The 12,255-nt window shown below is 37.9% G+C and overlaps 1 protein-coding gene across 1 annotated transcript in view; it reads left to right on the top strand.

Moving 5' to 3' along the window:
- Nucleotides 1–12,255, top strand: part of ADAMTS18 (ADAM metallopeptidase with thrombospondin type 1 motif, 18) — a gene marked incomplete at its 5' end in the record, with an annotated part of 73,176 nt that overhangs the window by 28,916 nt on the left and 32,005 nt on the right. The window contains 8 exons of the mRNA XM_009075736.1: nt 507–706; nt 1,404–1,487; nt 2,350–2,509; nt 3,121–3,226; nt 5,895–6,032; nt 7,453–7,606; nt 8,628–8,723; nt 9,654–9,802. Coding sequence (XP_009073984.1) covers nt 507–706; nt 1,404–1,487; nt 2,350–2,509; nt 3,121–3,226; nt 5,895–6,032; nt 7,453–7,606; nt 8,628–8,723; nt 9,654–9,802 — 1,087 coding nt within the window. The remainder of the gene's footprint in view (nt 1–506; nt 707–1,403; nt 1,488–2,349; nt 2,510–3,120; nt 3,227–5,894; nt 6,033–7,452; nt 7,607–8,627; nt 8,724–9,653; nt 9,803–12,255) is intronic.

Genomic DNA, 12,255 nt, shown 5'->3' with positions numbered 1-12,255 from the left:
AGGAATAACCTCAGTGGCAGATTCACATAGAAGGCTAATGTCAGTCACAGTAGCAGGCTGGCAGGAATCTTACTTCTGGTGTGTATCTGCTTTTTGTACTGACCGTGGACATCTGTTGTGGAAAGGACTTTTTTGCCAACCGCTGTGTAAGTAGCACATGCCAAACACCTCAGGAAGTTATCAAAGGCACAGGAAAAATGTAGATATTCTGTTAAAAATGCTATTGTACTTTTTTGCACAGATGCTACCATTTTATTAGATTAATTTCTTATTTTAAACTGCTTATTGCATATGAATGTGGTTCTCCCATTTCCTTGTCTCCCTGTAGCCATCCTTCCCTCAGGATTGAATCAGATCTTTTTTAATAAATGTAGAAGAATTTAGCCAGAAGTATTAAGTTAGATGTAAAAATAATCTAAGGCTCTAAATCTGTGATACTTCATTTTTGAATGAAACTGTTCATGGTCGATCTGAACCCTTTCCAAAACAGTTTTATTTCCTTTTAGATGCACCTAAGCCACCCACAGAAGAGACATATATTCGTTCAGATGAGTATGGGACATCCATGAGGTTCAAAAGATCATCTGCTAAAATTCAGAAAAATGGAAGTCTAAATGTTGAAACCCTTGTTGTGGCAGATAAAAAAATGTTGGAGAAACATGGCAAGGAAAATGTAACAACATACATCTTGACTGTCATGAACATGGTAAGATATGGTGCAACTGAAGTGTGTTTTCTCTGTGGAACGTGTTATATCAAAGTAGGATCTTTCATTAGACAAATAGTGACACCAAAAAGAGCAGAGGCGCCTTGTACAAGTTTGTCTTCAAGCCTCAACTCACATATTACTTATGTCAAAAAGCCTTTAAATATGCATCCTTAGGGCAACAGTACTGTAGGATGAAAAAAAATTGTGAAATATTGGGAAGTATTTAAAACAAAAACCCCCAGATTCTCTGAAATTTAAATTTTTACTTAATTTAGTATCATGAAGCTTAGTCTGTTTTGTCTGATGTGTCTCCTTGAAACAAACATTTATTTGAGAAAGCACAAACTTATTTTCACAAAAGTGATATAATTGAACTAGAAGTGTCTTCTCCTGTGTGGCTTTGCTCTTTAGTTTTGTACTACAAAACTTGAGCTTGAACTTTGACCTTGATTACACTTGTTCCAGGAGACGGAGGACAGAATAAAGCCCATTGAAGTCAATAGAAGGTTTTCAAGTTTTTGAATAAGTGTAGTGCTTTGGGACTGAAGCTCTTTAGGATTAATCCTACTATGTATATAACTCCATTAATCTGTAGTGAAAATAAAAGTCCAAAGCAATAATTTAATACATATGTTTAATCTATTAAGAAAATACTATACATATAGGTGATATTTCCTCTCAATAATCATTGCAGGTCTCTAGTCTGTTTAAAGATGGAACAATTGGAAGTGATATAAATGTTATTGTTGTAAGCCTGCTTCTTTTGGAACAAGAACCTGTAAGTTGTGTCATTTTGTCTGAGCTACTTCATTTGCTACTGTTCAGCGTTGGGTGCTCTAACGCTGTGTACAGAAACTTTGTGTACAGAAACTTTCATTGTAGGTTTCTTAGGGTATAAAGAATGAGAAGAAGATTAAAATCACAAAAATCTCCAAAATTACACTGCTTCAGAATTTCACTGCTTCTCAGGTCTGGATACTAAATTCTTCATTTCATATAAATGTTCTTTAGAAACATTGAAATATTTCCAGTAAGATAAAACGTAACGATTTCCAGCATTTTCTTGAAGACAAATGTCTGGAATAAGAAATCTACTTAATAAGTATTTAAATAAATAATGAGATTTTGACTGGGCTTTCCACATGTGATAGCCAGAAGTGGGAAGGAGTCAAAAGTCCCAAACTGAAGATAGCATGTAAAAAAATGGTGGGAGTGGAGCCTTTGTTTCTCAAGGGTGCTGAGAAAAAGAAGACAAAACCAGATTTTGCTGAAAAGGCGTTGGTGATGGGTTGATCTATTGGGTAATACTTTTCCTCCCCAGAAATGACCAAACATTTTAATTGCAAGATTGAATATGGCTTAGTGTTCAGCTTTCTCAGGAGTCAAATATTTTTGTACACTGTAATTCCAACCACCATGTTTATGTGTCTGGGGAGAGGTGCAGTTTTGTTTTACAATTGTAGGAGATTCACTCATGAACTGAATCAGTTATCACAGAGAGTTAACATGGGAATATATAAGCTTAGATAGAGCAAATGTGAAAAAGTAATTCTGTTTTCCCTAATCAACTCATTCTTTCAAGCATCTTTCTCAGTTACTGATGGAAGCACCTTGTTCCTGTGTCTGTGCAATCCCAACAGGATGGGTTACTGATCAACCACCATGCAGACCAGTCCCTGAACAGCTTTTGCCAATGGCAGTCTGCCCTGGTTGGGAAGAATGGGAAGCGCCATGACCATGCCATCCTGCTTACAGGTTTTGATATCTGCTCTTGGAAAAATGAGCCCTGTGATACTTTAGGTATGATATCAAAACACATGCAGATAAACTTATGGGTGTCCACAGCAGAAACTGAAATGGTTTGAAATGAAAAAAGTCCACTTTTGCACATGCTGTTAGTCTTCTTGAAGAGGACAGAACAGTATTATTTTTGCTTATTTGTCTTTGGGGTACCTAGAAGAAAAAGAGTATTGCTGATGTCATTGCTCCAGACAAAGCAGGAAAATATGCTCTCTGAAGACAGTCTTTCATATTGTCACCTCTTCAAGCAACGTTTTTGATTTTGAGAATATTTCAGAGCCATGCTATTTTCTTTTCCTATTTGTGACTACTACCCCTTTTTGAATGGGATTCCTCCGGAATTTGAGAGCAGTAAAGGCGTAGGGGGATGGTGAGAATAATCGTTACAAGTAAAGTGGAGTTCGGGAGGTTAGGTTTGATTTATGCTTCTTATACAGGAGGACCTTTATTATCAAATAAAGGTCTGCTGTAATTCCTCCATGGTAAACCTGATGAAATAGACAAGTGTCTTCATGTGCCACAATAAAAAGGCTTTTAAGGACCAGTGCAGATGATATATGTGCTCGGAATGCTGTAGAGGAACAAGCTATTCTACTGCTTCTTTCCTTCAGGATTTGCACCTATCAGTGGCATGTGCAGCAAATACCGCAGCTGCACCATCAATGAAGATACAGGCCTTGGACTGGCTTTTACAATTGCTCATGAGTCTGGACACAAGTAAGTTTCATGAATTTTAGCTACTCCTTCTCTAAGCAACATCACACAGTTAATATAAATCAGTTCAATATAGATAACTGGGATTGGCTGATTCTAAATGTAGATCATTTGCAAGCCCTGAGAGTGGTGGTGAACGGAATTACATCCAGCTCTTGACTGGTCACCAGTGATAACCAGAACGAGCAGTAAAAGCTGACAATAATCTACAGTCTTCAAGAAGATGATTAGGTTTTGTTCTGCTATTTTTTCCCAAATAATTTTGAATTACTTTTTCACAGCTTTGTGCATGGTTTTGATTTTCAGTTTTAGCATGGTTCAAGCTGGAGTCTGTCTCACCACTGGCTGTAGAGAGCCATAGTTTCTTTCTGTGCTACAACGTGAAATTAAGGGTCAGAGAAAGAAAGCATGGGCATAGGATCTTTATTTTGTGCAGCAATATTAATTCACAGAATACCTTTGAAAAGCAGCGGTACTGTATTCTGCTGATTGGTCAAGGCATGAAGCCTTCCGATTCTGCATGACTGAATCAGGACTATTTAGTTTTCATTGTACAAATATGCTCTACAGCAGATACTATGACCTAATGTCTACATGAGTGACCCTTTCACAGGTTTCTGTACATGTGAAGGGAAGCAAGGAATTAAAAGAATAATCCAGCTACCAGTGAGGCCTGTGGGAATTGTGCCAACGGATTCAAAGGGACCAAATATCTAAAATATATGTCATTGAGCCTTCTGTTACACTAATGCAATTTCACTGACCTCAGTACATTTTTAATACCCTTTGATCAGTATTAGGAGAGAATCAGGCCCATAGCTGTTTTTTCAATAATTATCCCATTTAGTCTCTTAATGTTAACCTGCCTTTTTATTTTCTCATTTGTTTCGAGAAGTTATGCTTGGAAATGTTTTAATTTTTCTTTTCTCACTGCTGCCTTTGATTCACATGTTATTCAGCTTTTCTTTGGTATACTTCCATACTTTGTTAAATAAAATGCATCTTACGTCCTGGGAAAAGTCTGCACCAGATACAAAATGACTTTATGATCATTTGTTTGCGTTCATGCTCCTGAGGCTACCTAGTATGTGATGTAAGACAACAGAATTTGGTCTCTGTGATACAGAGATTTCTGGAAGAAAAGAACCTGTGACAGCTTTAGGGTTGCTGAGGTCCACTGTGAATATATTAACCTAAGGATTTCATAGGAAGAGAATATTGTATACTGTGTAGATCACATGATGTGATCCACTGACAAGCTTTGGTGGTTCAACATTTTAGTGGTTTGTTTGATTTCTTAATGCTTTTCTTTAGAGATTTAGAGAGCTTAACAGTTCCTCTGGATGTTCAGAGCCCATTGTGTCAGTGGAATATAAACTGGGGCTTCTCTGGCTGCAGTGCATGGGAACACAGCATTTTATGAAGGGTTCTAAAACACAAGCTCAGTTGGTACTTTTTGGATCCATTTATAGAAAGAGCCATATATTTTAGGAAGTTTGGATCCTCAGCTGGTGGCAACACATGCAATAACTCTGAAGAGCCAGTAATGATATATAGCAGTAGAGGACTGAGTCCAGTAAATCAGATATTCCCTGCACGTGCACAGATTACATTTATAAAATTGCCAATGTACTACAATATTGAAGTAACAGATGATGAAATTTCTGTCCAAAACACATTGAAATTCACAGATGTCCTTTACAGTGAGTAAATACAGAACAGTTAAAGGAAAAAACCCTGAAAATTAACTTTATTGTATCCCCATACTTTGTCATCATGATATGATTTTTTTTATTGCTTATTGTTCTTTATATCATCCTAACACCTCTCCTAGTGAAAGCAGGGCCTTGTGAGGCTCAGACTGAGCAAAGCACTCCGTAAGAGACAATATTCCCAATAAGAGGGAGTATTGCCACTAAAGAGTTACAGTCTAGAAAAAGTAAGTGACATTGTGTAACAAAGGTGAGGAAGACAAAGTGATTTGCCTGAGATAACATAGCAAGTTAATGCCCAAAATTGGAAAAAGAATATTTTTATATTCATATATTGTATTAATTCATAGCCATTTCTTTTGCTACAGATTGAATGCAACTCTGTAATTATTCCCTCCTATTAGGCTGTGTAACACAGGTATTTCCCTGGATTCTGATCTTCATGCCATTCATGTTAACAGGCATTATCACTGCATAAAGACAGGCTCACACTGCATGCATGTAGGCAAGTACAAGTGTGTCTGAACATAAGATCTGCGACTTCCATCCAGCTCACCATGAAACAGTTCTCCTTCAAGAAAGAGAAATGGGGGAACTGTGAAACTTTGGACACAGTCTGCAGCTCTGGTACCTCTGTGCAGTCTCTTGTTACTCACGCCCATTACAGAGGTCCTGTGGAGTGCCAGTGTGGGTCTTCCTTTGAACTTGACTGCCTTTTTTCTCATCAAACAAGTGTGTGATGAAAATAAAATTTGGTATTAATTGGAGCTTGTTTCACACTATTAATCATTTGCATGGTGTATATGTTTTCGTCTCTTTGGAATGAAAGGGGTGAATTCCATATTCCCTGTGGAATTAAAGCATAGAACTCTTAGCCAGAAAGTGAGTCTTTTGCCCAAAATTTTATCTTGCTTCTGTTTAATCTAGATTTTCACTCTCCTACCTGGCTCTCTTTTCAGCTTTGGTATGATTCATGATGGAGAAGGAAATGCTTGCAGAAAAGCTGAGGGAAATATTATGTCTCCCACACTCACGGGAAACAATGGAGTGTTTTCCTGGTCTGTATGCAGCAGGCAGTATCTCAACAAATTTCTCAGGTAGGTCAGGTGTAAATCTGAGCTGGTGCTAGGAAATGCATCTTTAGTAACTTGGCTTGAATTCTTGAGCAGCATGAACATTACTAAAGTGTGAGATCCACCTCTTAAAATGTGCTCAAACCCATGTAGTGTGTGAGCCCCCACACTTGGGCTGCTGAAGCTTATAGGTGGTCAGGCATGCAAGTGCTTTTGTCCTGTCTTGTTTCAACAGCATGAATTTCACCCTCCAGGGATACCCTGCAGTAGTGACTGGCATATCATTCTTTCCCAGGCGTTTCTGTCAGCAGCTAGGTTTATTAGAGAATCAGTAGGAAGTGTAAACAAAAGAGGGCAGACACAGTGGTACCAAAGTCATTACAAAATGTAAATGAACATTAGTGGCCTTTCTCACTGGAGTTTCTCTCTTGATCTAGCTCCTGTCATGAGTAAAGGGCATTGTAGATTTTTCACATCCTATCTCTGGGGGAAAGAAAAAGGGGAAAAGATAAAGATGCCAATAATTTCTCCAGCATGTTGGCATTACTCAGTGATGCTTTTAAAGGAACTGTTTTTCAGTTGGTGTTTAATTCAGCATTACATTAAGCTTTTGCTTATTTTGTTTGTCCTAAGTGGGTAGACTATACATGAGTGCTAAAATGTGTGTAGGCAGTGCTGTGGCTGAGAGCAACACTAGCATTTCAGATGTGAATTCCTTGAAGTCAGAATCAGGCACCTACGTGGTTCTGTGATGTGATCCATGAATTTCCAGCCAGTATCTTTGAGTAGCAGCCAGGAAAGGTAACAGACTTGTGGGGATGTTGCAGTAATGCAACAGCTTCTGAGTACAGAAGCAAATTGCAAACTAAAATGTCACATAAGCCCTATGACATGCAGTACAGTCCAAGAGACTGACACTTGGAAGATAAGTCTGTCATAGATTGGTCTTCTGTATGCACAAGTTCTCAAACACAGACCAGGGGGAAAAAAGTAGAGTAGGGTACTTTGGTCTGGACACAGCCAGCCCAAAGCACACTCACTGCAGCAGTCTCCTGTCAGACAATCACACAAAGTGGATGCTGGAATGGGACTGTGTGCCTGCTAATTCTGTTGGTTCCTGATCTGAGGAACCCATTTAAGGGAAGGAGGCAGACTGGGTCACCTTGCTCTTGATTACCCAGGAATACAGGGAGGAAAAGAATTTGACATCATTCTTTCTTGTCACAACAGTCCCAAAGCCTAGATATTCCTGCTTCCTTAAAACTTTGCAGGTCAGGCTACCAACAAGATGTCAAGAGTTTTGGCTCCTGCAAGCAGATACTCATACCTCTAAAAATAGTTAAAGGTACTGTATACCATATTATGTGTTTGTGCTGGTCTGTGGCAAATTAAACTATTTTGATATAAAGATCATAGTCATGATTAATTTACATTCTCATTATAGTACAGCTCAAGCTGCCTGCCTGATTGATGAACCTAAGCAAACAGGACAGTATAAATACCCTGACAAACTGCCAGGGCAGATCTATGATGCTGATACCCAGTGCAAATGGCAATTTGGAATGAAAGCAAAACTATGCAACCTCAGCTTTGTAAAGGTACCTATTGATATACTTTTGAGAAGTTACAATGACATTAGAGAACTGCGGTACACTGAATAAGTACAAGTTATAGAGTTTTCTTCAGAGGCCTGGGCTATTTCTCTGCTTTATCTTGCTTGGCAATTTGCTTTGAAGGTACTGGCCTCTTTCGAGGAATATCACAGTCTCAGGGGAGTTTCAGGAGGAAATACGTTCTTTCCAGGAGTCATAAGGAGTGCATTGAATTCGTATGAGCCATGAGCTCTTGCCTGCTATGCTAAGCAAAATTAGCAGGCAGTAGAGTTTAGATCAAAGCTTGCATTGGGATGTGGGGTGAGAAGGAATAAGTTTCTTGTGGTTTACTTTTATGCATTGAGAGCAAAAAGTCTGGAAGAGATCTATAGGGTTATTTGAGAACAATGAAATGTAACTTATACTCTTCACTTCATGATGAAGGATTAATTCACTCATGGTTTTACTGACTGCTGCACTCCTTACTGATCTCTTCAGAGAAGGCATTTTATTAAATAAACTGGAGTGCTCATTCTGAAAAGAAGTATTATGATTTCTTTTCCTCCTGTTATTATCCTGGAGTATTTTGATTTATTTTATGCTAACCACATTTATCAGGTGATGGCAGCTGTGTTTCTTCTACAGCTAATAGACAAAGAAGAGAGAGCGAATAGCACTGTGCACAGACTGTCTTTCCAGATATCTTCTGTGGTTTAGAGAATCTTGTCTCTTCACAGTATTATGTCCCTGCAGACTTGATGAAGTTTTAGCACTGTTTTTGTTCCATTATAGTCTCACACTCAAAATAGTTTTAAAAATTACAGAGTGAAATGGTGCATAAACAATAAAGCAATATGCAGGACATGGCTATGCTATGAACCTTAAACACAGTCCTTTTGAAATTCAGAAAAGAGTTTATTTATATGTCTTTTACGGTAGCGGAGGCATGTATCATTTGTTACTCTTTCTAAGCACCAGGAAATAATGGCAATTATGAGTACTATAGTGAGTACTTTTTCCTTTTCAGGATATATGCAAATCTCTCTGGTGTCACAAAGTGGGTCACAGGTGTGAGACAAAGTTCATGCCTGCAGCAGAAGGAACTGCTTGTGGTATAAGTATGGTAAGTTGTTTTATAAACAAGACAGTGTCATTCTAACTTGTTTTTAGACTGTATTGAGTCAAACTCAAGCTCTCAGGAACAGTTTCATCCAGATGCCCCCAGATTTGCCATCGTGGACTTGCAGATTGCTCAGTAAAATGTTCCATTGTTATGCATAGTCAGAATGGGTCCTCACAGTGGTACCTGTTTGATGGCAGTGTGTGAGGCCTCTCCCATCAAGTTGCGGCGTATCTCTGGCAAATCTAAATCAGGAATTAATTTTTTAATTTTAATTAATTGCATCAGTGCTTCAAATTCCACTCTGATATGAGCATTCTTTAAGCTGTAATATTTGCTATGCCCACTAAGGCCATCATGTGTATTGTAATCAGTGATCCCCACTAAAAGAGCTTATTTGTTTGAGTCAAACCTTTTAATTTACTCTCATCTGTAGTTACCCATAGTGTTTTCTTTTGCTGGAATGTTTCTTCCAGTAGAATACTGTTTTGATTTACTGACAAATGTTCTTCTGCTTTGTGCAGTATTTCCTAACTGAATCATAAAATGAGAAATTTTAGCATAATTCTACCACACTGTTTGTAAATTGCATGGGAAATGTTGAGGCTCTACAGCACAGGACCATAAAGTAACATGGAGTTTTTGGAAATGTTAAGTCAAGAAAACACACTCCAAGTGAATAGTTTTGAAAATTTGCACCTCAGAGGTCTTCAAATCAGAACTTGGGCAAATTTGAGGACATGACTTATCTATATCATTATAGGGATCAGTGTTCTGCTTCAGAGTTCTTGTCCTGCCATGACCTATTGAGTTCAGTGGGTGACATGTTTTTAGGGTCACACACTGAAGCTTGTAAACGTGGAATTTATTTTTTTTTTGCATCTACTAGGTACTGCTAACTCTGATGGGAATTTTTTCACATTCTTTTGGCAGTGGTGTCGAAGAGGACAGTGTGTCAAATATGGTGATCATGGCCCCAAGCCTGTGAATGGCCAGTGGTCTGCCTGGTCCAAGTGGTCAGAGTGTACTCGCACTTGTGGAGGTGGGGTCACATACCAAGAAAGACACTGCAATAATCCAAAGTAAGACATAGATATGAAAAGGTATTATTTTTATAATATTTATGTTATTAGAACAAAAAATTACCAGAGTCCATTTCCATAGGGAAATAGCACGTGTAAATGTTTTTATGACCTTTCTTCCATGCCCTATATGACCAGTCAGTGGCTCGAAGACAGAACTGTGTGCTGACACTAGAAAGTAGTGGCTGTCTGGAGACTGCTGGATTACTAGAACATCTACTGCCCAACTTCGTCCATTTATTTTATGACACTACAGTTCATCAAATATCTGCAGAAGTAACAAAGTGCCATACACACATATTCACACCTAATAGTCTAAGAGCAAGAGGGAAAGGTCTTAAAAGATACTAAAGCATCTAATGAGATCATATTACCTAAGATGATAAACAAAAAATGTTTAAAGTCAATATCAAATGGTTGTAGACAGATGTCATTGTGTGTCTGTCATGTTCTTCACATTCTTTTGTTTCATGGGTCAGACTAAAGTTGCTGAACCCTAGAATTGTGTGCTAACTCATGAAGCATTTCTGGTATTTGCCTCTAATCTCTTATCACTGTAAATACTCTCAGTTAATACTACTATTCCTTATAATACTATTTCAAACTAGAGGTAAAGTGTGATCTGACCAGCGTCTTTCCCAAGTATTCAGTTCACTGTGACTTACAAGAAAAAAAGGATTTGACTGTTTTATTTCATACACAAATTCAACAGGCATAGACACATGTATTCCTCATTGCACCCAATAAAGGCAGCATTTAAACTGCAGTAATAAAAAACAGAGAAAATATGACACAGTTTATATGAGGCTGTAAAGAAGCCTCACACCTACTCTACAGTGCTGCAGTAATAATATCTACCCTTCATATACTATGTTATAGGAAAATGTGAGTTAGTTAAAATTGTCTTTATTACCCTCAGCCAAGCCAATTTTTGCAGATCCATAGCAGAGCATTTTCTCAACCTTTTCTCTTGTTTCTCAGTGTGTTTTGATAAATAAAATTACTTGGATAGTTTCCTTTATTAAATTGTATGGCAAGAGAATGCAGGGTCTCAATTACAGGTCATACATATATTTTGGTCTTCCTACTTTGGTCTCCGTTTTCCTTGGCTAAATTTGTATGTGTGCACATTGTTCTTGCATTTATTCATAAGCCATCCATTGCTCTGCATGTGTGAGAATATCCAGTAGTGGAAATGGTTCAGTTTGATGGCTCTGGTATAACTGAGAAAGATCTCCAGGGGTCTTCAAACAGAAGCTCTTTAACATGAAGCCTGTCAGTTATTGTAGCACTATGCATTTAGAACTTGCATTCAGAGTGATCTGTTCTAATTAAAGCAAGACTTCATGTAACCAGGTCATACTGGATACCAGATCTGGATCATGATTACACTAGATGTAAGTTCATTATGTTAGTGATAATTCAGTTAGAGCAAAGAGAAGATAGTATAATTCTCTCTCAGAGTTACAGTGACGATACAATCTTACAGGATGATACAGTGATACAGAGTTATAGGACTATAATTAAGCCACACAGCTGTGTACAAATATCCAGGTTGCTGTATTCCCCATTCCAGCATTTTGTATAAATGTGTTATCATAAAAGTGTTACACCACATGGGACAATGTGTAACATAGTACCTCTTCATTGTTCACCTAACTACACAGAAACACAGAGCAATGATTCCTTTATTTTTGAACTTTTGAAATATATTTCAGATGTTTATATATTTCAGTACATATGTGTATATTATTTTATATGTGATATATTTTTTTCAGTTTTCCTAATCCAGAACTGTGTAGCAGCTAATGCTTATTTTGTTCAATGCATGATAGATGATTTTGGATAGAAAAGTTTTGAAAGTGACAGAGAATAAAATTCCTGTAGGAGGTTAGGACAGGAGTTATGAATCTCTTGAGAACTGACAGGACTCTAAAATGAGGTCAAAGTAACTGAATTCTTACTAACACCGAAGGAAATTTCTCAGTTTTTATTGATTTTAAAGGTGGTCTGTCTTACTGGACACTTAAAGACAGGTGAAGAGCACAGATTCAGTCTGCTGTATATGACAATCTTGTCACCTGTATGTGTTCCTGAAATTCTCCTCTTGCGAATAATAACCCACCAATTCATTTCCCTTCCTCTTGCCAGTTTTCAGACAGCCTTTTTGACCATACCCAAACAGCTCTGGGCATGGCTTCAGAATTACTCCTTTGGGGGTCACCTGTAGTACACAGAGCTGGGCAGATTCAGTAAAATCATTATGTTCCTGTAAATTGTCACAGTGTAATTTCATGGACCTGGTTTTCATACACCTAAACACTTTACAATTGGGTACTTTTCCAAGGCAGAAATTGATTGCATAATTTAATAGTTTAGCAGGGAAAGAACCTGAAGAGTGCCTGAGAGTTTTAAGTTAATACCTAAATCATGTCTGTGGGACTGCATCATAC

The sequence above is a fragment of the Acanthisitta chloris genome, unplaced genomic scaffold (genome assembly GCF_000695815.1).
Source record: "Acanthisitta chloris isolate BGI_N310 unplaced genomic scaffold, ASM69581v1 scaffold4950, whole genome shotgun sequence".
NCBI lineage: Eukaryota > Metazoa > Chordata > Aves > Passeriformes > Acanthisittidae > Acanthisitta > Acanthisitta chloris.
Note: the sequence above shows the minus strand (reverse complement) of the source record. Positions and strands in the feature narration are given on the sequence as shown.